Source organism: Ornithorhynchus anatinus, chromosome 7 (genome assembly GCF_004115215.2).
Source record: "Ornithorhynchus anatinus isolate Pmale09 chromosome 7, mOrnAna1.pri.v4, whole genome shotgun sequence".
NCBI classification, from domain to species: Eukaryota; Metazoa; Chordata; class Mammalia; order Monotremata; family Ornithorhynchidae; genus Ornithorhynchus; species Ornithorhynchus anatinus.
Window position 1 is genome coordinate 36,086,551 of NC_041734.1, and position 26,704 is coordinate 36,113,254.

The 26,704-nt window shown below is 42.7% G+C and overlaps 1 protein-coding gene across 2 annotated transcripts in view; it reads left to right on the forward strand.

The window, feature by feature from the left end:
- The window catches only part of USP40 (ubiquitin specific peptidase 40), a 75,764-nt gene that overhangs the window by 10,056 nt on the left and 39,004 nt on the right, over nucleotides 1-26,704 (forward strand). Inside the window, exons 4-14 of one of the 2 annotated variants that reach the window (XM_029069008.1) lie at nucleotides 3,742-3,855; nucleotides 5,036-5,200; nucleotides 8,449-8,595; nucleotides 9,575-9,718; nucleotides 14,596-14,724; nucleotides 15,859-15,969; nucleotides 17,817-17,924; nucleotides 18,904-19,234; nucleotides 21,356-21,437; nucleotides 23,668-23,839; nucleotides 24,943-25,027. In XM_029069008.1, the coding sequence (XP_028924841.1) occupies nucleotides 3,742-3,855; nucleotides 5,036-5,200; nucleotides 8,449-8,595; nucleotides 9,575-9,718; nucleotides 14,596-14,724; nucleotides 15,859-15,969; nucleotides 17,817-17,924; nucleotides 18,904-19,234; nucleotides 21,356-21,437; nucleotides 23,668-23,839; nucleotides 24,943-25,027 (1,588 nt within the window). The remainder of the gene's footprint in view (nucleotides 1-3,741; nucleotides 3,856-5,035; nucleotides 5,201-8,448; nucleotides 8,596-9,574; nucleotides 9,719-14,595; nucleotides 14,725-15,858; nucleotides 15,970-17,816; nucleotides 17,925-18,903; nucleotides 19,235-21,355; nucleotides 21,438-23,667; nucleotides 23,840-24,942; nucleotides 25,028-26,704) is intronic. The other variant, XM_029069009.1, reaches the window with a different exon arrangement.

Genomic DNA, 26,704 nt, shown 5'->3' on the forward strand with positions numbered 1-26,704 from the left:
ATGAGATAGACAAGATCGAGGTACAGTGAGTAGATTGGCGTTAGAGGAGCAAAGCACGCGGTTTCGGTTGTAGTAGGAAAGGTGGATGGGCAACCACCGGAGCGTGGATGGTCAACCGTTGGAGGTTCTTGAGGACTGGGGAAGCATGGACTGAACATTTTTGTAGAAAAGTGATCCAGGCAGCAGAATGAAGTATGGGCTGGAATGGGGAGAGACAGGAGGCACTGAGGTCAGCAAGGAGGCTGAAAAAGTAGTCAAGGTGGGATAGGATAAATGTTGGGAGTAACGTGTTAGTTGTTTGAATGGAAAGGAAAGGGTGAATTCTAGTGATGTCGTGAAGGTTGAACCTATGGGATTTGGTGACAGATTGAATGTGTGGGTTGAATGAGAGAGAGGAATCAAGGATACCACCGAGATTACAGGCCTGCAGGACAGGAAGAATGCTGGTGTGGTCTACAGTGATGGGAAAATCACGGAGAGGAAAGGGTTTGGGTGGGAAGATAAGGAGTTCTGCTTGGACATATTAAGTCAGAGGTGTTGGCGGCACATCCAAGTAGAAATGTTTTGAAGGTGGGAGGAAACGTGAGACTGCAGAGAGGGAGAGCTAGTCAGGACTTGGCTTTAAAGTTCTCCATCACCTTGCCCCCTCCTACCTCACCTCCCTTCTCTCCTTCTCACACACTTCGCACACTTGGCTCCTGGTGCTAGCCTTCCCACTGTGCCTCGATCTCACCTCTCTCACCGCCAACCCCTGGCACATGTCCTACCTCTGGCCTGGAACGCCCTCCTTCTCAAATTCGCCAGACGATTACTTTCCTCCTCTTCAAAGCCTTACTGAAGGCATGTCTCCTCCAAGAGGCCTTCCCAGTAGCACAAGCCCAACTTTTTCTCGTCTCCCACTCCCTTCTGCATTGCCCTGATTTGCTCCCTTTGCTCTTTCCCTTTTCCCCACCCCACAGCACTTATAAAGATATCTGTAATTTCATTTATTTATATTGACGTCTGTTTACTTGTATTGACGTTTGTCTCCCCAACCCCCCCAGTCTGTGAGCCCGTCATGGGCAGGAATTATGTCACTTTATTACCATATTGTTACTTTCCCAAGTGCTTAGTACAGTGCTCTGCACACAGTAAGCACTCAGTAAATACAATTGAATGAATTGAATGAATGAATGAATGTAGATTTGGGAATCATCCTTATAGAGGTGGTAGTTGAAGCCATGTGAGTGAGTTCTCCAAGGGAGTGGGTACATATGGAGACTAGAAGGAGACCCAGAACTGAACCTTGAGGGACCCCCACAGGTAGGGGGTAGGAAGCAGAGGAGGAGGAGAATGAACAGCCAAAGAGATAAAGGAGATAAGAGGAGAACCAGGAGAGGACAGTGTCAGTGAAGCCGAAGTTGGAAAATGTTTCCAGGAGAAGGGGGTGGCCCACAGTGTTGCAGGCAGCTGAGAGGTCAAAGAGGATTAGGATGAAGTAGAAGCCGTTGGATTTGGCAAGAAGGACATCACTGGGGACCTTTTAAATAGGGGCAGGAGGAGAGAGGGATTGGAGAGAAGCAGAGGAGATTTTAGGGAGAACACACCAGATAGTTTCAATTTCCTCAATAAAGTAGGCGGCCAGGTCATTAGGGGCAGGAGATAGGGGAGGTGGGGGGACAGGGGGTTTGAGGTGGGAGTTAAACATCTGGAGCAACTGGTGGAGGCAGTGGTCATGGGTGTCAGTAAGGTTGGAGAAATAATTTTGCCAAACAGAGGACAGGGTAGAATTAAAGCATGCAAGGATAAACTGGAAGTGGACAAGATCGGCCTGGTGTCTGGATTTCTGCCGGCAGCTCTCTGCAGCCTGTGCACAGCAACAAAGGAGGGGGGCTGTGGAGGTGAACCAGGGTTGTGGGTTTGTGGCACGAGATCGACAAAGGGTTAGGGGAGTGAGTGTGTTGAGATCAGTAATTATAATAATGAATAATTATGGTATTTGTTAAGCGCTTACTATATGCCTGGCACAAGCAAATCAGCCCCTGTCTCATCAGGGGCTTACAGTCTCAATCCCCATTTTATAGCTGTGGTAATTGAGGCACAGATAAGTGAAGTGACTTGCCCGAGGTCACACAACAGACAGCAGAGCCAGGATTAGAACCCATGACCTTCTGACTCCCAGGCCCGTGCTCTATCTGCTGCACCATGCTGCTTCACTAACAGTAAAAAAAATCCCTTTAAAACGCCTATTTAAAGACCATAAGAGTGCTAACCTTTGAGAGCGTTTATGGTATGGGCTTGGAGTGGTCCTGGCTGCTGGAGGGTCATGTTTACCTGGGAAGGTAAGGAAGGGGAAGAGAGATTCAACTCCTCCAAGATTCCTGCAGCCAACCCTAGGAAGGACAGATGGGTGGCCAGACTCTGAATGATCCCCTTGCTGTTTGGAGTTGCTTGGCGGCCAAAGGGGTGCGGGAGTGGGGTTCATTTGACGTGGGTTCCTAACCTTGCCCACACCTGTGAGGGAAAACACAGAAGCCTCGAGGGCCCTGTGGGCATCATCAGTAATCCAGGTTCTTCCGGGCTCTACTAAGTGCTTAATACAGCACTCTGCACATAATAAGCACTTAAATACTATTACTTCTAAATGGCACCAGGGGCTATGGAGTGAATAAGGGATACTGCATTAAATACAGCGTCGTGCTGTGGCCGAGGTGGTGCAGTACGGCACAGATTTTTCCCTTGCTGTCGCTTCCCCCTCCAAAGGAGAGCAGGGTGGGTAGAGAGAGAATGGTGTCGAGGGTGTCAATTTGGTCAACAAGGGAAGAAGATAGTTTGGGTACGGAGGCTAAAATGGGGCACGATGAGTTGAGAAAATTGGATGGGGTCAGAAGATCGGTGGTCTCTGTCGGGGAACAGCACAGATTTATGGAGAGGTGGCGCGTTGGAGAGAAGGCAGGTGAGGAAGTTGTGGTCAGATGCAGGGACTTCAGAGTCGATGAGGGTAGAGATTATACAGGTACTGAAGATGATGAGATTGTGTGTGTGTCCAAGTCGATGAGTGGGCGAGCTGGGGTGGAGCAGGAGGTCAGTGGAGTGGACTGATAGAAAGCGGGCAGCAGAAGGGTCATCAGGAATATCCATGTGGATATCGAAGTCACCACGGATCAAAGTAGGGATGGAGAAAGAGCAAAGGAATGTGAAAGAGGGCAGGGAGTGTGTCGAGTTGCTCTGCAGGTCTTGTAAGCCACGTACCTAGTTGGTTTAAATATCTGTAGCTGAAATGGGCAAGTGGCATTTGACCCTACCTCTAGCTCAGGACAAACATTCTGTCCTGGCCGGGCTGGGGACAGAGATGGAGCCTGCCCAGTCCTCCAGGGTGGGGTGAGCTGACGAGTTGAAAAGGGGGTCACATACAACAGACCCCAAACGTTTTTCCCAAGCGTCAGCTAGTTTGCATTGGGAAGCAGCGTGGCTCAGTGGAAAGAACCTGGGACTGGGAGTCAGAGGTCATGGGTTCGACTCCCGGCTCTGCCACTTGTCAGCTGTGTGACTGTAGGCGAGTCACTTCACTTCTATGGGCCTCAGTTACCTCATCTGTAAAATGGGGATTAACTGTGAGCCTCACGTGGGACAACCTGATGACCCTGTATCTCCCCCAGCGCGTAGAACAGTGTTCGGCACATAGTAAGCGCTTAACAAATACCAACATTATTATTATTATTGTTTTAGAAATGAATGTAACGCCGTTTATTTTTCACGCAGGTTCGAATCATACCTTTACAGCTGCAACGGTTATTTGCTCAACTTCTGCTCTTAGATCAGCAGGCAGCATCCACAACGGATCTCACCGACAGCTTCGGATGGGATAGCAGCGAGGTATCCTATAGCGGGAGACTTGGTCTCGTTCCACATTTTTGAAGAAAGGATCAAACCTGTAAACTGAAATTCTCTTTTTCATTTCTGGCTGTAGTAGTTATGTATTCATCTTTCCTCTCTCCCTTTTTATTTAAAAAACCTCCCAAGCCCTTGAAGAACACATTTTCCATTAAGGATGGGGAGGATGTCTTTTCTGTCATTGAGATATAATTTCTCTGAGCTTCTTCTTCAGATTGGCGCTTATTGTTTTCCTTCTCACTGTACTCCCCTACAGAGTCGAGCCCTTCATGTAGTGGTCTGGCTAATAATGATAATAATAACAATGATAATGTTGGGCACTCAAAACTATTATCCAGGGACCCTTAGGCATTTAATGCTCTAAATTACATGGTTCTCAACCAGTGGAACACAGCAACCCTGTGAAATTTGAGAACCTCCTCAGATGCCTACTGTCGCAAAATGCTTTCTGTCCTGCAGTCTTTGATTTTAGGGCTTATGCGGAGGAGTGCGTCTCTGTACCTTCAGTAAAATCTAACATGGTAGTACAACTTTCGTTTGTCAATCGTGGAAAACTCCCTCGATTGACAAAAGCACAGTTTGTAGCCAAAGGCTTAAGGGACATAGGGATTTAAGGAATATGTGGCACTCATCAAATCAAGCGAAATTCACGATTTGTGGAAAAACACAATATTCTATACCTGTTAGTCAAAACACTATTCAGATTGCAAGGAAAGTCTGTAAAATCAGAAAAATCAGATCAGACACCGTCCCTATGCCTCACTGGGCTCACAGTATAAGTCGAAGGGAGGACAGGTACTGAATCCCCCTTTTTACAGATGAAGGAACTGAGGCACAGAGAAGCTGTGACTTGCCCGAGGTCACACACAGCAGGTAATGGGCAGAGCTGAGATTAGAACCCGGGTATTCTGACTCTCAGGCCTTTCCACTTCTTACATGAATAAAGAAATGTGGTATCACAGGATAATAAAAGTAATAATAAATCCATTGTTTGTTTACTCCTTTAAACTTTCTTAGTAGAAAAAAGGCTCCTTTAATCAGAAGGACGTTTGGGTCCATTTTTTGTTAAGACTGTTTTGAGTTTCTTTCCTTTTTTACAAAAAGCTGCATTTTAAAAAGAAATAATTTCACTAAGTACTTCCCTTTTTTATCCTTTTGGAAGGAAATGAGGCAACACGATGTGCAGGAACTGAATCGGATCCTCTTCAGTGCTTTAGAAACCTCCCTCGTGGGCACTTCTGGTCACGACCTCATTAATCGCTTGTACCACGGAACAGTTGTCAACCAGATTGTTTGTAAAGAATGTAAGAACCTCAGTGAGAAACAGGTGAATTTGCAAGCATGTTTCATTCCTGCTGTTAACTTTGTATGCATATAGCCATTCACTGTTTGGGATATAATGTAAGGGGTAGGGTCAGAAATAATTATTCATCCTGGTAAGCCCCACTTTTTGGAATTTTCCAAGTGTTCTGTCCTGTTGCTGACAATTATTAGAGAGATCTGTCGAAGAGGGATGGGCCCCATTCTACTCTGGGACTCGTAGCTTTGACAGCAACATAATCAGTAATAGAGTGTGCTGCCTTGTTACTGCTACCAGATCATTGAGGGCCTAAACTGAGCATTGTTTATTTTTTTTCATTGTTCCCTTTCCTTTTTTTGTTTTGAGGAAGCAGAACTACTGAACCCCCTTTGTTTGACACTCTGGATTTTCAGATGAATCAGAATAATTTTTAAACAGAGAGCTGTTCAGATACTTTGCTCCTAAGTTGTGTTAACCAATTTTTCAGCCCTGGCTGCTCTGCAGGATGGCTTAAAAGAGTTTTAGTTAGAAGCAGGAGGCAGAAGGCCCAAATGATCAGTCTTGAATATCATTTACATTTCCTGGGTAAATACAGAATTATCGCCAAATCCTATAATACTTTCTAGGGTTTTGGTTGAGACTTTTATTTATCTGGATTTTTTGTAATTCTTTTTTTTTTGTCCAGGGACTCTACACAATTTCTGTAGGGTGAAATTTGCTTGACACTGAAGGACCTCATTTTGTTTTTTCTATTGTTTCTAGCTAATGGGGCACAGAAGAGAGGGGACTGTTCTAATTTAACAGTGAAAATGAAAATCTATTAAATATTAAAACAAACCCCCTCTCTTTTTCAGTGCCCTTTGCTTAACTCCATTCTCATCGGCCTTGTTTTTCAATATCAGTTAAGTGAAGATTTTTCTTAAAAAATCTTGAAGATTTTTGCCGGCTTTATTTCACAGTGGGCAAAATCTTGAGAAACTCATTGACAAGAGGAAGACCCTTTTTCTCTAGTGTCAGGAAAGAGGGAAAATTATTTTTCTCCCTCAACGCTATCTCCGGAAAGTATACTCAGTTTAGAAACCTCCTCCCTCTATCATAGCTAACTTATCGAGTCAGATACTCATATCCCCTTCTGGGAAATGTTTTGAATTATCTCCTTGAGGCAAGACGAATCCTAGGAAATGTCTTTATTCCCAGTAGCATCTGAATGAATAGAAACGAAACAATTCCCGATACATTCTCTTCTTGAACGGTTGCCCCAACTGTCTCTGAGCGTGTAGGTAGGTCAAAACAAGAAAGTAGTTGAATGAGCGTGTAGGTAGGTCAAAACAAGAAAGTAGTTGAATCTTTGCCCAGTGATGGAACTTAGAAACCCATTCCAATCTCATCACCTGCTCTTTTAGAAAAAAAGTTATTTTCTTTTCACAAGTGGATTAAGCCAAATTCCTTTTCCTCCCAACTAGCTCGGGTGAGTGTTTTTCTAAAATAACGTTCTTGAATATGCTCTATTATAATGCATGCTTGCATTACTACCCCTCTAGACTGTACGCTCGTTGTGGGAAGGGAATGTCTCTGTTTATTGATATAGTGTACTCTCCCAAGCTCTTAGTACAGGGCTTTGCACACTGTAGAGAAGCAGCGTGGCTCAGTGGAAAGAGCACGGGCTTTGGAGTCAGGGCTCATGAGTTCGAATCCCAGCTCTGCCACTTGTCGGCTGTGTGACTGTGGGCAAGTCACTTAACTTCTCTGTGCCTCAGTTCCCTCATCTGTAAAATGGGGATTAAGACTGTGAGCCCCACGTGGGACAACCTGATTCCCCTATGTCTACCCCAGCGCTTAGAACAGTGCTCGGCACATAGTAAGCGCTTAACAAATACCAACATTATTATTATTATTATTAAGAGCTCAATAAATACGATTGAATGAATGAATGGATAGAATGCTGTTGGGGACCTAGGGAATGTTCTCCCGACAATGCGTATCTATCAGAATAGAGTGATATAATGTGAGAAGAAACAGTTATATCTATGCACATGATGCTAGTTCAGGCATGAGTATTGTAATGTGAGCTTTCTTTAACATGAGACTGGAACTCCTGGGTTATAGCAGAATAAATCGTAATATCCCTTTGCAGTTTTTCATACACTCCAGCTGGCCCGAAAATCACCATTTAAATTTCCATCCCGTATTTACTAACTTAAATTTACAGAATCATTCAGAAAATGTTATAACATTCATAAACTAGTTATCTTTTGATCTCTAAGTTTGCAGTTTCTAGGAAACGCTTCTACCAGCATTTCTTAGAAATTGGTGAAAAGGGGTCAGAGTCTTGATTATGTCATTATTCCCGAAGTTTCCATGTGGGCTAAATTACCACAGAATAAATTAAGGGAGAGGAATAATAAATAGTACGCAGTCTTGATGCATCTGTTTGGCAAGCCACTGCCAACAGAACATTAGTAGTGGCTGTTCTTGCTTCCTTTTCTGCTGTTTCTCGGTGTGCATTGCTTGAGGGCAGAGATCATTTTACTCATTATGCCCAGTACTGGATTTAGCACAATAGACATTTAGTGAATAAGTTATATCCCATTTTTATGGTTTTGCTGATAAGTTACTCAAGTGCAATTTAGAGTCTATTATTATTTTTATTATTATTGTATTTAAGCGCTTACTATGTACCAAGCACTATCTTAAGTATTGGGGCTGGTACAAGTTAATCAGGTCAGACACAATCCCTGTCCCACATGAGCCTCACAGTCTAGAGGAGAGGAAGAACAGGTATTTAATCCCCATTTTACAGATGAGGAGACTGAGGCAAGGAGAAATTAAGGCACTTGTCCAAGCTCACAGAACAGGTCCTTCTGACTTCCAGTCCTGTGCTCTATCCATTAGACCACACTGCTTCTCTATAATAAAAGATAATTAGGTTGGACGCAGTCCCGGTTCCAAGTGGGACTCAGAATCTAAGAAGGAGAGAGAACAGGAATTCAACCCCCATTTTATAGATGAGGCAACTGAGGCCCAGAAAAGTGACTTTCCCAAAGTCAGCCAGCGGACAACTGGTAGAGCTGGGATTAAAATCCAGGAATTCTGCCATACTGCTTCTAGTCATCAGACTAGGTAGCTATTATTTAATTACGATTCCTTCTTTTGTAGTTGTTTTTAGATGCTTACCTCAAGTTTACATTGCAGTCGTAGAAAAAAAAGCTACTTTTGAAATTAAATTTCTCTCATATTTGCATTCTGTTTTATTTGTATGTGATGTGATTGTACAGGAGGATTTCTTAGACTTAACTGTAGCTGTCAAAGATGTATCCGGTTTGGAAGACGCTCTGTGGAACATGTACGTAGAAGAGGAGTTCTTTGACTGTGAAAACCTGTACCATTGTGGAGCATGTGACAAACTGGTCAAAGCAGTAAAGGTAAAACATTTAACATTTTCCATCAGTGATTCACAGAGTGACCAGTGGAGAAAGGCAAGTTGAGGGAATGAACAGCAAGGTAGTCTGCCAGGCTAATCACAGATTTCTTCCACTTCAACAGCTCTCAGTGCCCGAGAAGTGGGGTATAGTATACGTAGCTGTATTGTGGTCCTTACTTACGATATAGAAGACGTGCTGCCTGATTTCTTTGTTGCCCTGAGCTCATCAGGTTTCCCTTAATCTTCTGCTGTGTACCTTATCTTGCATCTGTCTGATGCTCCTATTAACAGCTTTGTTCGAGATGGAAGTGTAAAGTAAATAAAAGCATGTTACCCTGACTTAAAGCCAGCACAGGATAGGACAGCACACCTCCTCCAAGAGGCCTTCTTTGCCTAAGTCTTCATTTCCTCTTCTGCATCGCCCTTGCACTTGGATTTACACCCTTTATTCACCCCTTCCTCAGCTCCACAGCACTTATGTACATATTCATAATTTATTTTTATTAATGTCTGTCTCCCCGTCTACACTGTAAGCTTGGTGCGCAAGTAACATGTCTACCAACTTGTTATATTGTATTCTCTCAAGCTCTCAGTAAAGTGCTTTGCACTTAGTAAGTGCTCAATAAATGCAATTGATTGATTGGATATGTCTTCCCTTCATTTACTTGCTTTTACCCTTCTCTTGGTCAACTCAAAAAGACTGTGATCCTCGTAGTTGTGATGTGGTTAAGTATATCAGCTTATTAAGAAAGGTTTTTCAATTCACTAAGTTTGTACTGTTGATTACCATTTAGAAATCTAGAGAAGTATTAAACACGTTACCTGAAAAGGCATGTATAGATACATATGGCTTATACATTTAGATATGTCCACAATGGTGATGTTTACAATTTTGCATATTGTAAAATTGATAGGCTGGATAATTCATTCCTTGCTCTAATACCTAGTTTTCAAGAATATCCTTTTTGTTCTTTTTACAGTCTACCAAATTGCGTAAGCTGCCTCCTTTTCTTACTATTTCACTGCTAAGATTTAATTTTGATTTTGTCAAGTGTGAGCGATACAAGGAAACAAGCAACTATACATTCCCTCTGCAGCTCAATCTCAAGCCTTTTTGTGAGCAGGTTTGAACTTTTTTTTTTAAAGTTCAATTTTTCTCTCCCCAGGAAAAATAATTGACATTTGTTGCTTGTATTTCATTTTGCTATGCTTGTTCCAATGACTTCTGTAAAGTGATTTATTTTAGTTTTGTTGTTTAGCGTATCCCTGTCCTTCATAATGAACTTCCTTTTCATGAGAACCTTTTCTCAAATTTTTAGATTGTCCGAGTGAATTTTTTTCCATCAGTTTAAGGGAATTAAAAATAAAGGAATAAGGGAAAGTATTAATGAATATTAGATTAGTTTAACTCTCCACCTAATTATCAAATTTATGTTTTGTATGTGCATTCAAATATAAACTTGTATAGCCTGTCAATTGATGTCAGCGATAAATATTTTTTCTCCAGAGGGTTTCATTTTATCTGCTCCATTGGAATGGGACATTTCTGTTATTTGGAGCAGCCTTGTAAAAACCTTACCGGAACTCATCTTCTCTTGAAGAAGTGGAGCATTTGAATATGGATTTGCAGAGAAAGGGCAATCATCAATTTTGAACACAAACAACCTATATGTCCTATTTGGTCAAATTATCACTAAATCAGTGAGCGTTCCCATGAACATTGTGAAAATACATATTCATTAACTCTTTAATCTTTGGGTTTATGAACCTTTTTGACCTTGACTTCAGGGATGCTAGACATGCCTTGCCAGTTGGTTCTAGAAAGTAACTTTGCCACGTGGCCAACTTAATTAAGTTCCAGCTGTTAATCTTTATCTGCACCAGATACAGCAGCTCTCAGCACAGCAGAGCATTTACTCTAGTTATTAGTCTCAGTGAGAATCACTTTGTAATTGTTTTCCACATTTCGTTGTTGGAAAGGTCTTCTAGCAATGTCATCATTAAAAAGGGAGAAAAAAGTGTTTTGTATGTAATCTCTCATTATAGTTAAGTAATAGCATTTTAATTAAATTGCATAACTTCCCCATACTCCCTGATACCTTATGCAGAAGTAATGAATTTTTTTTTCCTTTTGCTTCACAACAACTTATTAGATGGGTACATTGATAAATGAGTCTTCAATACCACTAGTAGAGATGTTTAATGAAATCGTGTGTTGTTTTTTAAAAATACCATTGTAGGATATCAGTATATCATTTGTTAATGACTGACAAGAGTGTTTATTACATTCAGAGGCAAATAATTGTCTACTGAAAATTTTAGATAGGGTAGACATTTTTAAAGCTTACACGTTAACCAAATTATTACCCCCATTATCATTTTAAAGCGAGAGACAACCCTCCCCGTCTTATTTTTACATTTTTTTAAGTTAGTATTCATATTTTCAGTGGCAAAAGATATTTAATTTGGTTTATGAATCCATCCTGAGTCTTTGAAGGAATCTCAGGGTTTTTTTTTATTGATCTCCTATTGAGAACAATACACTGTACTATCTGCCATGTCAGTTAAAATCTATTTGCTTCCATTGTGTCTTGCATAATGAATATTTCTACTGTCATCAATAATAATAATAATTATGGCAATTTAAGCGCTTACTGTGTGCCAGGCACTGTACCAAGTGCTGGGGTAGATACAAGCAAATCAGGTTGGACACAGTCCCTGTCCCATTACAGTATCAATCCCTATTTTACAGATAAGGGTACTGAGGCCCAGAGAAGTAAAGTGTTTTGCCCAAGGTCGCACAACAGGCAAGTGGCGGAGCCGGGATTAGAACCCATACCTTCTGACTCCCAGGCCCTTACTCTGTGCACTATGCTGTGTGAACCCGTTGCGGGCAGGGATTGTCTATCTTTATTGCTGTATTATACTTTCCAACTGCTTAGTACAGTGCTCCGCACGCAGTAAGCGCTCAATAAATACGAATGAATTAATGAATCAATAGAATCAACATGTACTATGATATTTGGCAAGTTTGATCATTTTTAAATATCAAATCCTTTTTTCAAAATAATTTTCTTTCTACCCTATTAAGTGCTTGGAATGTATTTGGTCATCTAAGAACAAGTATTAGACTTGGTATCACATGATTTTATCATAAGTGTTATAAACAGATATTGGCACCTTTTGTTGAGGTATGTTTTAGTCACCCTGCTTGGAGGAAGCCACAGGTTCACTGGCAAATTGTGGTTTGAGTAGGAACAGATGTATACATAGAGAAGCAGCGTGGCTCAATGGAAGGAGCCTGGGCTTGGGAGTCAGAGGTCGTGAGTTTTAATCCCGGCTCTGACGTTTGCCAGCTGTGTGACTTTGGGCAAGTCACTTAACTTCTCTGTGCCTCAGTTACCTCATCTGTAAAATGGGGATTAAAATTGTGAGCCCCACGTGGGACAACCTGATTCCCCTGTGTCTACCCCAGCGCTTAGAACAGTGCTTTGCACATAGTAAGCGCTTAACAAATGCCACAATTTTTATTTATTTATGCATTTTAAAATGCTGAGAATGTTGTACTAAAATTGAACAAATTGATATTAAGTTTAGCATCATATTTTCCAGTCAGTGAAATTCATTCATTCCATAGTATTTATTGAGAGCTTTCTATGTGCAGAGCACTGTACTAAAGCCTTGGAATGTATAATTCGGCAACAGATAGAGACTGTCCATGCCCAAGGATGGGCTCACAGTCTGAACGATACTGATTGCTATGTTGAGGACTTCTTTTACCATAAATTGCTAGAATTCAACCCTTCGTGTTTACACTTGCGCAGCTAGACACAGCTGGTGAAATACAGGCACCAGCCTGACTTTAACTCTTTATTTCATTCTCCCTCAATAATTCATTCTTCTCTTCTTTCCCTCGGTACTTCCACCGTCTCCCTTCCTAATTCTCGAGACCTTACCAATCACTTTGTTGGTAAAGTAATAATAATAATAATGTTGGCATTTGTTAAGCGCTTACTATGTGCAGAGCAATGTTCTAAGCGCTGGGGTAGACACAGGGGAATCAGGTTGTCCCACGTGGGGCTCACAGTCTTAATCCCCATTTTACAGATGAGGTAACTGAGGCACAGAGAAGTTAAGTGACTTGCCCACATTCACACAGCTGACAAGTGGCAGAGTCGGGAGACATCATCAGGCTCAAAATTTCAACACTCTTTCACTTCACCTCTTTACTACCTTCTCATCCTCCTTCTCAGCTGTCTAAAGAGATCTCTCTCCTTCTCTCTAGCCCTTCTCTATCTCGGCTCTCTTAATCCACTACCTGTGCCTCTAACCCCATTTTTTCTCCTCGTCAAAACACCTACTCCCTTTCTGCTGTCTTCAACTCATTTCAGTCTTCAAGCATGCTCATAGCTCACGTACACTGACAGTGAACTCTTGTGATCCCACGGGTCTCCTACTCTCTCTCCTGCCTTTGTTGTCCAAGGTTATTAAAAGGAGTTTTTACATCCACCGCCTTCACTCCCTCTCCGTCAACTCTTTTCTTGTCCCGCTACAATGGGCTTTCTCCCACTTCACTGCACCAAAACTACCCTACAAAATCTCCAACAACCTTCGCATAGCCAACGCCGATGGGCTTTCTTCTGTCCCAATTGACCTTGCCCTCTCAGCTCCCTTCGCCACTAATGGCGACTTCTTTTTCTGTAGAATGTTATTAGATCTTGCTTTTGGCTGAACCAGTACTCTCCTGGGTCTTCTCTTACCTCAGACCCACTCTTCTGTTTCTATTGCTGGCTCTTCACTTCACATACCATAACTCTTGGCATCCCTCAAGGCTGTTTTGAGTCCTTTACTCTTCTTGGCCTATACTCGCTGTCTTGGGGAGCTCATCCACTTAAATGGCTTCAACTACCTCCTGAGCAGATAACTCGTCCATCTGATTCTCCAACAATCCAATCCTGCAACTCCGCTGGCCTCCAAGATATCTCCTTCCTCTCAGGTAGCCCGTTGGCCCTTTAAAGACAACATGGCCAACTTTTCCTCTTCCCTTCTAAACCTATCTCTCCTCTCGGTCGACACCACCACCATACCTTGCCTGTAATTAAAAGTTGGCAACCTAAATGACATCCATTGAGCTGTTAAATCCTGCCAATTCCACCTCCAAAATATTTCGTGGACCTACTACCCCCTCCCTGTTCATTCAAACAGGCATCTCCTAGTTCAGGCACTCAGCACAGCATGGTTGAAGTTCTGAATCAACCTCCTAGTGGGTTTCCCTCCCTCCAGCCTCTCTCCATGCCCTCCACTGCTGCCGAGATCATCTTCCCGAAACATTGCTCAGCAACTCTCCTCTAAAGCGCCCAACTTTCCCCACTCTCCCTGTATTAAACGAAAATTACTTAATCTTGACTTCAGTGTGCTTTACTAGCTCTCTTCATTTTACATATTGGCTATCCTCACCCTCTCTTCCCCAGCTCGCACTCTTTGCTCCTCACAAACCCACTTCCTAACTTACCCACCTCCAATCTGCCAGAAATCACCACCGTCAAAATCCTCTGAAAATCCCACCTCGTCATCAGTGCCCCAAATCACAGCAATTCAACAGCCACCTCTAGCACTTAGAATGTATTTACAGCCATCCTTGACCCTTTGGTGTAGTTGTATATCTGTTTGAACATTCGGTTTAGTCAGATTCCATTGTTAGTCAATCAGTGGAATTTATTATTTACTATGTGCAGACCACTGTACTACGCGCTTGGGAGAGTTAGCAGTCACGTTCCCTGCCAAATATTGTTTGTTTGCATCCTACATTAGGTGCAGGAAATGTGTCTTCTGTTGCATCACCTCAAGCATTTAGTACAATCCATTGCACTCAGGTGCTCAATAAATTCCATCGCTACTATTACTGAAAGCAAATACTGAATTTGGGTGTACCACACATTTATGTTACTTTGTTTTTTGGTTAAAACGTATAAGAATGCATTTATTATTTTTTCCTCTTTAGAATGAGTTGGATGACTCAGAGTATACCTATGATCTCTTCTCCGTTATCATACACAAAGGTGGCTGCTATGGTGGACATTACCATGTATATATTAAAGATGTTGATCAGTTGGGAAACTGGCAATATCAAGTAAGTTTGGACGTTAGTTAACTGCTACTTCCAAATACTTCATTACCTCTGTGAGTGTCTGATGGGACGAAGCATATCGCACTATCATCTGAGGTGGTTTTATACCCCCCATCTTTTTCCCCACCCTCTCTCCCTGAGTATCTGAGTATCTGTTCCCTGGTCCACTGGCAGGTATTGATTGGTAGCTTCCAAAATTAAAGGCAGCCTAGTAAACCGTGAGTTTCCAGCCACTGACCCCATAATCCTGAAGACACTCTATTAGGTGACCATTTTTCTCCTGTTCCTGATTCCCGTAGTGGTAATGAGCTCCTCCGTTGACATCTGGTATTTTCAGAATCAGTGGACTTTGACCTCTGGCTTAAAATTGACAGGGACTAGGGCAGCAGCGTTTCTGAGGCTGCATTTAAGGAGAAGGAAAGGCTCCTCTGTGGCCAGTAAGGTCTGTGGAGAATGATTTACAGGAGAGGAAAGATTGAAAGAATCAGTCTCCCCTGCATCGGTTGTCTCCATGACTACTTGTATGGCACTTGTGTCTCTTCTTCCGCAGATGTGGATAGAAAGCTTCTGGATCAGAACACTTGTGTATGCTACCAATACAGATTGTGGTATTTTCCTCCTAGAGATTTGTGTGCAAATAGAAAGCCACCAGATGCAGCAAGAAAAAGTGTACATAGCTATCATTTCTTCCTTCCGCTGCACTACCTTCTTCACCCATATCCACGCTTTACCCACTGCAGCTCGAAACCTGTAAAACCTGGCTTCTGGCCTCAGCCAGGTATTGCTTGGGAAACAAAATAACACCAGGGGAAACCTACTTTTTTCCCTCCTCCCACTCCCAGGATTGCACACTTGATTTCCAGGGTTCACTTGGTCTTAAAGGAATATTGGTTAAAGCTGGCAGTCAAGCAAGATCACTGCTTGTGTACTGTTTCGCCTCCATCTTCCCATCTTCCCTCTCCATTACTGCTAAAATGGAGACAGCCTTGTTCTTCCTAGAATGGATCATTTCAGGGTCCGATACGGTGAGATGTCCTTGCTCCTCATCTTCCTTTGCGGAGCCGTATTTATCCTTTTGACTTGCTTTTATGTTGGGACTGATGGGCACCCTATTTTGGGCTCTTTTTTTTTTTTAAGGAGGAAGTTGCACATGAAAATACTTTGAACAGCCCAGTTGATCAGAAAGAACCTAAAACTTGCCAAGAAATAGACAATCCACTGATAGTCCTGGAAGCAATTATTTTACAGGTATGATGCACAAGTTCTATTTGATTTATAGAAGAGTTTTATTGGTACCATTTATAAAGAGTGTTGTGGCACCCGGTTCTGAGACTTATTTGGGATTCTCAAGTCTGAAGGGGTGACAGATTCTATTTTTCTTTTATTTGATTATCTCAAATATGACCAATAAGTCGTTTCAGCAGAGATCTGTACAAGGTGCTGAGAGAACATAACAAGAAGAAAGCATGATATCCCTGTCTTTAAGGTCTACTCACAATCCAGTCATCCTTCCTCATCTGCTGCTTCTCTCCGTATGGTCTTCATTTCCCCTAAAACCACCTCCTAATTCTACACTATTCTCATCTTGTCTAACCCTGATCCCTTTCTCAAACTGCCTCCGGGGCCTAGAACTCCCTCCTCCACACTTCAACCCTCCCCACCTTCAAAGCTCCTCCCCAAATTCTACCTCCTGCCACAAACTTCCCTGACTAACCTATCCATTCCCTGAGTCTTATCAACAAACACTTCAACTGACTCCTGCATCTCTCGTTGTGGGCAGAGAGTGTGTCTGCCAACTCTGGTATATTGACCTACTCAAAGCGCATAATCATAATAATGGTTTGTTAAGTTCTTACTTTGTTCCCGACACTGTACTAAGCGAATTGGGTTAGACACAATCCCTGTCCCATATGGGGCTCACAGCTCCATCCCCATTTTGCAGATGAGGTAACTGAGGCACAAAGAAGTGAAATGACTTGCCCAAGGTCACCCAGCCGACAAGTGTTGGAGCTGGGATTAGAACCCTTGACCTTCTGACTCCCAGGCCCGTGCTCTATCCACTACACCATGTGCTACAGTGCTCCGCACATAGCGTTCAGTCAGTACCACTGATGATGATTTATGTCCACCCTTAGTTCTTGTCCATGTGGGTATATTCGACGGACTCTTCAGTTCTATTCGGATTCTAGTGCTTGTGAATGTTTTTATGTCTCCCCCTTTAACAGTGTAAGCTTCTTGTTGCCGGGAAACCTTGCTTCTCTTGTACTTCCCAGATGCCTAGATGCTTATATATGGTGTATTGCATTCAGGAAGTACTCACTTAATACAATCACACATTAATGGTTATTAAAGCCCCAATAATAATTTATTGTTATGTGCTCATTTATTGATAGTCTGTGGTTGGTTTTCACTTCCTCACAAGTTCCCAAGACCCATTGGTTATAATCTATTCTAAATCACCTCTACCCACAACCCCTTCTAAAAAAAAAAATTAAAATGTGCAATTTTTCAGTATTCGCTGAACAACCAGAAGCCTCCGGAGGCCATGTACTGTCTTACCTATTTTACAGATGATTAAATTCTGACTAACAAACTAAAAGCCAATTGCTCCATTAACTCAGTGTGATCCTGATCATTCCAATCACTTCAGCAATCTGCTAGCAGTAAAAAGCACCACTATAATTATGGGTAAATGTTCCTGTAGCTTTTACTGTTATCATGTTTCATATTACATGTCTCTGTGAGTTGTGATTTATGTTTGCTTGGGGGTATTTGTGTTGTGTCTTGGTCCCTTATTATGCGTTACAAATTCCTCCAGAAGAGAAACAACGTATCTGTGTTCTACTTGATAACCCTCCATTGCACCTGGTTTGGAGTACTGTGTGCAGCAGATGCTCAGTAAATATTGTTTTCTGAATAGTAAAAGCAGTAGTAGTATTAAAGTCCCATTTTTCGAACAACTTGAGGATGTTGTTTAATCCTTTAATTCAGGTTCGTGTTATACTTCAGTTAGATTCTTTCCAGCTCTCATTCATGCTCGAACTCCTTCACAGGGATGTTTTTCCACTAAGATTTTTCTACCTTTCTTGTTAAAGGAGGGGTGTAGGCTCATTCAGGTGGACCAGCTAGGTCAGAAGATTTTGAAAAAAACAGGAACTTCGTGGAACAAGAAGTACCGTAAACAGCATGGACCCATAAGAAAGGTATTGCATGTAATGACTTAAAATATGGTGTTTAGAAAGTCCGAATTAATATAATTCAATCGGAAAACAGGTCCAAAAAAATTTAGATCCCGAAACATTTTTTTCCCACCTAGTCCCCTGTTTTTCAGTAATACAGTGAGAATCCTACTGACACACTTAAGGCAGAGAATCAGTGTGGCCTAGTGCATAGAGCATGGGCTTGGGAAATCCGAAGGACCTGGGTTCTAATTCTGGCTCCACCACTCGTCTGCTGTGTGACCTTGGGCAAGTCACTTACCTTCTCTGTGCCTCAGTTACCTCATCTGTAAAATGGGAATTAAGACTGTGAGCCCCATGTGGGACATGGACTGTGTCCAACCTGATTAGCTTGTATTAGCCCTGGCACTTAATACGATGCCTGGCACATAGTAAGCACTTAGCAAATACCCTTTTTTAAAAAAATAAAATAAACCAGTGGTAGTATTGCACTTCTGCTGCAGGTTATTTTCCATTTTTGGTCTAACTCTTGTGTGCTCTGACAAATTTCTATTATACTCAACCTAAGGCCTAAAGGGAAAGTTTAGCCTTCCTGACCACACCATTACCCAACCCCCAAGGTTTTAAATTGTCTGGTTGAGGGAAAGAGAAAGGCAAGAAAGTCGGGGCTTCTGGAACCGTAATACTTAATCCTCGAGGAGCTCAGGCTCCATGTGTACCTCCAGGCCTTTGGTTGGACTATGTTGGTTTAATGAAAAACTGGAAAATGGAAAGACTTGTGACTCTGTCCGTGGATTAACTACTGTTTGGGTGTGCAGGCAGCCACATTTGCATCCTCCCTTTCTGTCAAAGTCCCACGTTAGCACGGAGAGAACACCCAAATGCAATTATGAAAAGAATTCCATTTTTTAATGTCCTGATAGGTGAAACTGGACCAATGTTTGAACCTAATGTTCCATTAATGTAGCATTTGTTTTCTTTATTCAGTTTCTTTTTTGTTTAGTTTTTACAGAGCCATTCTCAGATATTTCTGCTCAGTTCTGATTGCAGCAAGGTTGGTCTGAAGAAAACGCATCCTTCACAGCAGCCCAAGCTTGACTTCGAAGCACACAACCTAAACAGTTCTCAGAGTAGCAAAGGTCTTCAGTTTCCTGAAGCACAGGCTGTAGGACCTCTGGAGTTAGAAGATGGCCCGTGTGGTACCCATTGGTTTGATATAAATGATTCCAGTGTCCAACCCATCAGGGAAAAGGATATCAAGAAGCAATTTGAGGGAAAAGAAAGTGCTTATATGTTGTTCTATCGAAAATCCCAGTTGCAAAGACCACCTGAAGGTATGCCAAGTGTTTCTTCCATTTAGCCATTTTTAAAAAATGAAGCATATGATTCAATTTGCTTTTGAGCTTTTTTCCAAAAACTAATAATCCAAATAAGTTGTATAATGGGTGGGTTTGTGTCTGCATATGCACATACCACCTGAAGGAAAGCTTACGGATACCATTTTAGCAGGATACTACTGATCACTGTGGTGATCAATCAGTGTGGTTTATTAGGAGAGCACGGACTTGGGAGTCGGAGGTTGTGGGTTCTAATCCTGGCTCCGCCACTTGTCAGCTGTGTGACTTTGGGCAAGTCACGTAACTTATCTGTGCCTCAGTTACCTCATCTGTAAAATAGGGATTCAGACTGTGAGCCCCACGTGGGACAACCTGATAACCTTGTATCTACAGTGCTTGGCACATAGTAAGCGCTTACAGATACCATTATTATTATTATTAGGCGCATCCTGTGTGCAGAGCATTGTACTTAGCGCTTAGGAAAGTACAAAACAGTCAATTTGGTAGATTTGATCCCTGCCCACAAGGACCTTAAAGTCCACCGGAGGATCACCACCGGAGGGTCACTCTCTGTGCGTACATATGTACCAAAAAGCAAATGACTTTTCATCAGTTAACTCCTCAAGTGCTCACATCTAAGGAGGTTTTATTTTAAGGTTTCTTCGTCCCTTCGTCATCGCCTTTTGTCGCATGGGCTCCCGAACCCTTGTCCAAAACGAAGTACTCCATTGGCAATTGCTCCCCAGTGGTGTAGTGAGTTGGCCATGGTTATTTCCCAGTAATCCATGCAATCCCACCCTCGAACGGTACAAATACTGTGCCATTTTACTGTGAGAAAGTGCTGAGCCCTGGTGTGTTCAAATAGAATACTTTCAGAATGGCATTAGAAACATGTAGTTTATTGCCCGGTTATAGATTTTCACTGCCAGTCACCTGCTGATGTATCTGCGTCATTCCGTGTCACTGTCTAGCTGTTTGGGTTTGCTTTTGCTTCTGGTTTCCAATCATTTGAACCTCACAGGGGGAAAATTGTACCTGGAAAAAATATGTATTGAAAGCCAGACTGATGGCCAGAGATGCCATTGATCCTTGCAATACTCTTTCATGAAGGGATTTGGGCTGCTAAGTTGGACGAATCTAGAATTTTTCCTTTAATTTGCTTTTTTATGTTGTTCTTCCTCAAAAAGAAGGGGAACTAGGGAGGCAAGGTCAATTTTCACTATACTAAACCTTGGTGGCCCTGAAAATTGGAATCAAGAGGTGGCCAAACCTCTTGAACTAAAGACCCTTATTCAAAAATATAATATGGAGGGGTAGATGAGGGGCAGGGCTGGGCGGGGGGGGCGGGGGCGGTGCGCAGTGGCAGTGAGCAAGAGACCACCTCGGATGTTGCTGCCTCTGAGAGGGCTGGGGCAGCATCACACTGCAATGGCAAAGTAATTTTCACACTACAGCAGCCATTCTGGCAACTTTAATTCCCATTCATTTTCACTCCTGTTGCAGCCACAAAGCAAACGTTCCCAAACTTTTCACCCCGAAAATTAGAACGAGTGAAGAAGATTCATATAAGAGCCAGCCTCAGTTTGGCAAAACCTGATATAACCTTTCAATTAAGCAGCAGGAGTCTGGCATGTTTATTTAAGAATATAAGAAAGGAAAATGCTTTAGGAATAGAGCTACTGATTTGGGTCAGAGTTCACAGACGTGGCACTTTGCGAGCAGGGAACACATCCACCGACTCTATTCTATTGTACTGTAACGAGGGCTCAGTACAGTTTGTTGCTCACAGTATGTGCTCACTAAACTAAATGATGCAGTAGATACAAGCTAATCAGGTTGGACATAGTCCATGTCCCACATGGGACTCTCAATCTTAATCCCCATGTTACAGATAAAGTAACCGAGCACAGAGAAATGAAATGATTTGCCCAAGGTCACAGAAGAAAAGTGATGGGATTAGAATCCGGGTCCTTCTCGTAGATCCGTGCTCAGACTACTAGACCCTGTTGCTTCTCACAATTGCTGTTCCTGAAGAAAAGGGCGTAAACAGATTTTCCCATCTCTTTGAACGTGGTTTAATTTAAATGAAATCTGATTAATGAAAGATTCTTTTCATAGCTCGATCAAATCCAAGATACAGAGTCCCATGCCATCTGCTTAATGAAATGGACACAGCCAACATTGAACTGCAGCAAAAGAGGTAAATTGCATCCACGTACTTAATTTACTGATGCTTTGACAATTGGGTGAGCATGAAGGAGGCTTACAGATCTAAAGTACCATCCAACCCGTACTAGATTGTTTTTCTCCCAGGTCGTGAAGTTCTTTGATTTTTATTTTGGAAGTAGCCATGTCCGTTTAGTTACGATCAGATACCTACGAGCACCTTTCCTCCCAGGTTCAGCTGCTCTACCAGTCACTTGACTCTGGCTTATCTCCATGTGGTTGTCTCTTGGGATCCTTAAGCATAACTTGTGCACAACTAGACTCCTCTTCTTTCTTCTAAAAGCATCTTCTCTTCCTAAGTTTCCCATCGCAGCTGACAACGGTGCCGTCCTCAACTCACAGCCATAGTATCATCCTTTCCTCTTCTGTCTCATTACCTCTCCCACTCAGTCTGAATCTAATTCCTGTCAGTGCTTCCCCGATTTCATTTTCACTGATCCGCTCCTTTCTCTTATTTGTAGTACCTGGTACGTGCTCCCATCCCATCCTTCTGCGATATTGTAACCGCTCTTTACTGGTCTTCCAGCCCCATGCGTCTCCCCTCTTCCTCCAGGCTTCAGTGACTCCCTATTTCTTCTTGCAAAATCTCCAACTGTTGGCTCGGAGCCTTTCCATCACCTGCCTCCCTCCTTCTCACATTATTATTATATCACTAAACCCCACTCCACTACATAATAATAGTAATAATAATGGTGTTTGTTAGCACTTACTATGGGCCAAACACTGTTCCTGCTCCTCTGCTCCTCCCAAGTAAATCTCCTAACCATTCCTCACTCCCCACTCTCCTACATCCCTATTTTTCCCCCTGCCTGGAATGGTCTACTCCTTTAGCTTTACCATTTTCCTCTCTTTAACCCCACTTTCAAAGCCTTGCGGTAGAGCTTCCACTGGGAGATATTCCTCTTTGCCTTCCAGACCCCACTAATCATGCCATTTGCTCTCAGATGCCTCACTCCCCATATAAACCTAGCCATTTATTTGTAACTTTTGATCCATTTGTGTTTATATCTAATTTTCCTCTTTAGACTATTAACTGAACTGTGTTACCCACATTTGGGTAGAGACTACACTTTATAAATAAACCGCTGTTGAGATTGGTACTGACGGGGCTTTTAAAGAAGCAGCTTCGCGAAGTGAATAGAGCACGGGCCTGGGAGTAAGAAGGTCATGGATTCTTTTCTCGGCTCTGCCACTTGTCTGCTGTGTGACCATGGGCAAGTCACTTCACTTCTCTGGGCCTCAGTTACCTTGTCTGTAAATTGGGGATTGAGGCTTTGGGACAGGGACCGTGTCCAACCCAATTTGCTTGTATCCGCCCCAGCACTTAGTACAGTGTCTGGCACATAATAAACACCATAATTATTTAAAGGTCACGGGGGAAAAGACATTGTCTGCATGCCTTCAAAGATCAAGGGGAAAACGAATAAAAATTTTTACGTTCCTCATCCTTTGCACAGTGGGGGCATGAAGTGTTAGATGCATCAGAGCAGGGCACGTGTGCTAAAGATGGTGGGCAAAGAAAGTGCTTATTCCAAATGGAACTTCAGAAGATTCTAAACTTAACTATGGATTTCATTTCTCACTGGGTGATTAAAAATGAAATTTAAAGGTTTTAACTCAGCTTCAGGAAGCTAGATTAATAGAACTTCTCTGTGCCTCAGTTTCCTCATCTGTAAAATGTAGACTAGGTACCTGGTTTCCCGCTGAGTTAGACCCTAAGCCTGATGAGGCACAAGGATTGTCTTACCTGATTATCTTGTTCTTACTCCACTACTTAGTACAGTGTTTAGCACATAGTACATGCTTAAACACATTATTATTACTGGATTATGATGGGAAGGAGCATGGGCCTCGGAATCAGAGGCTTTTGGTTCTGATCCCAGAACCGCCTCTTGCCTGCTGTGTGGCCTTGGGCGAGGCACTTAACTTAGCTGTGCCTTGGTTCCCTCATCTGCAAAATGGGCAATCAGCATCCTTTGTAGGACCTGATTACCTTGTGTAGAAAGCACTTAAGATTATTGTCATCAATCATTATTGTTCATTTGTCAGAGTCGGTAAATGGCCAGATAGTGACTTGTATATAAATCGTGTTACAGTCGAACAATTTAATTGGGAGTATTCTGTGTCCTTGATCTATGTGATGCATACATTGTTGTCAACGTTTCAGAATTGATTTTATAGTCTATGATAATGACTCTTTATAGGGCAGACTGTGACTCTGCGTTCAATAACATTGACTTACATCTCCATCTGGGCTCACATTATCATTTTTCTAATGGAGCATTACACCCATCATCGTCTCGAAAAGAGAGCGTGCTGGATTTAACTATCGATAGAAGAAAAACTCTAGGGGATCTCCGACAATCAATATTTCAGGTATTCCATTTTCTAAAGCCAGGTTAAATTTGGGGGTTGACTTCCTAATTAAAGCGCCAGATAGAAATGTTTTAGTCGGTCTGCTTTGTTTACTAAGACCACCTCTGTCAGCTCAGTGTGGGAGAACCAAAATAGTTTGTAAAAGATAGGGATTTTTAATCAAATGCTTTATTTGCTTAATAAAAATTGTTGATGATATTAATCCTGAACATATGGTACAAGGCTGGTAATTGTGTAGGGTAGGTAGGAAAGCATTCAGTTTCTAGCTTCTAAATGGAAAAAGTTGTTTCCAGTAATGAAAGGAATAAGGGAATTTTCCAACTTTATAGCAAACATAAGCCCCATTTCTCTTTCTACAAACAGTTTCTAAAGTCAAGTCTTTGAGTTCTGTTCTCTGAAAAGAAGAGTTTGAATGGATAAATTCATAAAAATTCTTGGGACAGGCTCAGAACCCCCCAAAAAATGTGGCACGGTCATTCGAACTTACACGGGTCACAGTTTTGAACCGATTCCATTAGTGTACAATTATCCTATTGCATTTGAGCCGGTTGCTTCTAACCATGCCTTTCGAAATCGTCCCACACCTATCCTGTAGCCAGTTGTGAAAGAGTTGGTCCCAGGCTCACTTTGACCCAGGTATCCCATAAATTCTAAATCAGCCCCAGATCCCCCCTCAGTTTGGAGGCCAGACAGGATGGTGGATAATTTGAGTTTCACTCCTGGCAACAGCCCATTGAAAAGAAGCTCCAGAGGAGTTGGGGGTCCGGGTACCGTTGGTTTTGGTGGTTACTGATTGCTGCCTTAACGGCGACTAAGAAGAGCTCCGTCTCCAGCGGCTGTTTTTTTAGCCGAATATGTTCCTCTGTGCTTATCTTGTTTAGTTAACAGATGGACTATTTAATTTCTCAACTCTCATCCCTGAGTCAAGTTCAGCGGTCCACTGGACTTTTAAAAGGTCTGAGAACTCAGTTCCACTCTTAAGAGTGGAAGGGTAAATGAGTGAATTGCATCTGGGAAACAGGTGATGGATCGTTTGCATTTTATATGGAAATTCTCTATGTACACATTACTCTTGGTAATTTTTTTTTCATTAACACTTTTAGATTTTAGAATTTTGGGAAGGAGACATGGTTCTTAGTATTGCAAAGTCTGTGCCAGCAGGACTTCACCTTTTCCAAACACTTTATGGTAAGATTCTTATTGAAACTCAGCTGTCTAGGCCTGTAGATAAGCAGTGTGGCCTAGTAGAAGGAGCACAGGCCTAGGAATCAGAGGATTTCTAATCCCTGTTCTGCCACTTTTCTGCTGTGGGACATGGATTAGTCACATGACTTCTCTGTGCCTCCGTTTCTGCATCTCAGAGACGGAGATTAACAGCCCGATTTCCCTCCTACTTAGACAGTGAGCCTGATGAGAGCCCATTATTGGGCAGGGATTGTCTCTATCTGTTGCCGAATTGTACATTCCGAGCGCTTAGTAAAGTGCTCTGCACATAGTAAACGCTCAATAAATACTGTTGAATGAATGAATGAGGGACAGCGATTGTTTCTCACCTGATTATCTTGTATCTACCCCAGTACATAGTACAGTGCTTGGCTATGATGGTGATCATTATTATTATTATTGTTGTTACTATTATTACTATTACAATTACGGAGAAGCAGTGTGGCCTAGTGGATAATAATGTTGGTATTTGTTAAGCGCTCACTATGTGCAGAGCACTGTTCTAAGCGCTGGGGGAGATACAGGGTAATCAGGTTGTCCCATGTGAGGCTCACAGTCTTAATCCCCATTTTACAGATGAGGTAACTGAGGCATCGAGAAGTGAAGTGACTTGCCCACAGTCAAACAGCTGACACGTGGCAGAGCCGGGATTCGAACCTATGACCTCTGACTCCCGAGCCCGGGCCCTTTCCACTATGCCACGCTGTGGATAGATCGTGGGCCCGGGAGTCAGAAGGATCTGTGTTCTGATCCCTGCTTCACTTGTCTGCTGTATGACCTTGGCGATTCAGTTAGCTTCTCTGGGTCTCAGTTACCTCATCTATAAAATGGGAATGAATACAGGGAGCCCCATGTGGGCCTGTGTCCAACTCGATTTCCATATATCTACCCCAGCCTTTAGTACAGTGCCTGTCGCAGAGTGAGTGCTTAACAAATACCTCAATTATAATTATTACTATTATTATTACAATTAGTAATAAGAATCGTGGCATTCGTTAAGCACCTACTGTGCACCAGGCATTGTATTAAGCGCTGGCATGGATACGGATCAGGTTGGACACAGTCCCTGCCCCACACGGGGCTCAGACTCATTCCCCATTTTACAGATAACTGAGGCACAGAGAAGTAAAGCGACTTGCCCAAGTTCACACAGCCAACAAGTGGTGGAGCCGGGATTAGAACCCATGACCCATGGTCTGTACACTACTCCTACTCCTATTAGAGAAGTAGAATGTCAGGCTCCCTGTGGCTCAGAGTCGGAGTGCAGCCGTAGCCATAGGAACTGTTAGAGAAGGCATCAGTCTTTCCAAGGCTTTGTGGAGGCCTCCTTCTCTGGGTCGTGGGAGGCGGGGAGGGGGAGCCGGTGGGGGAAGGCAAGAGGGTTTTTTGTGGGGGGGGCGGTGTTGGGTTGGATTTGTTTTTGTTTGAGCACTTACTTTGTGTCAGACACTGTTCCCAAGCACAGGCCTAGGTACCAGTTAATTAGATTGGACCCAGTCCCTGTCCCTCATGGGGCTCACAGTCTAAGGAGGAGGGAGAACTGGTATTTAACTCCCATTTTATGGCTGAGGAAGCTGAGACACAGAGAAGTTGAGTAGGTCGCCCAGGGTCACCCAGCAAACAATTGGCAGGGCTGGGATT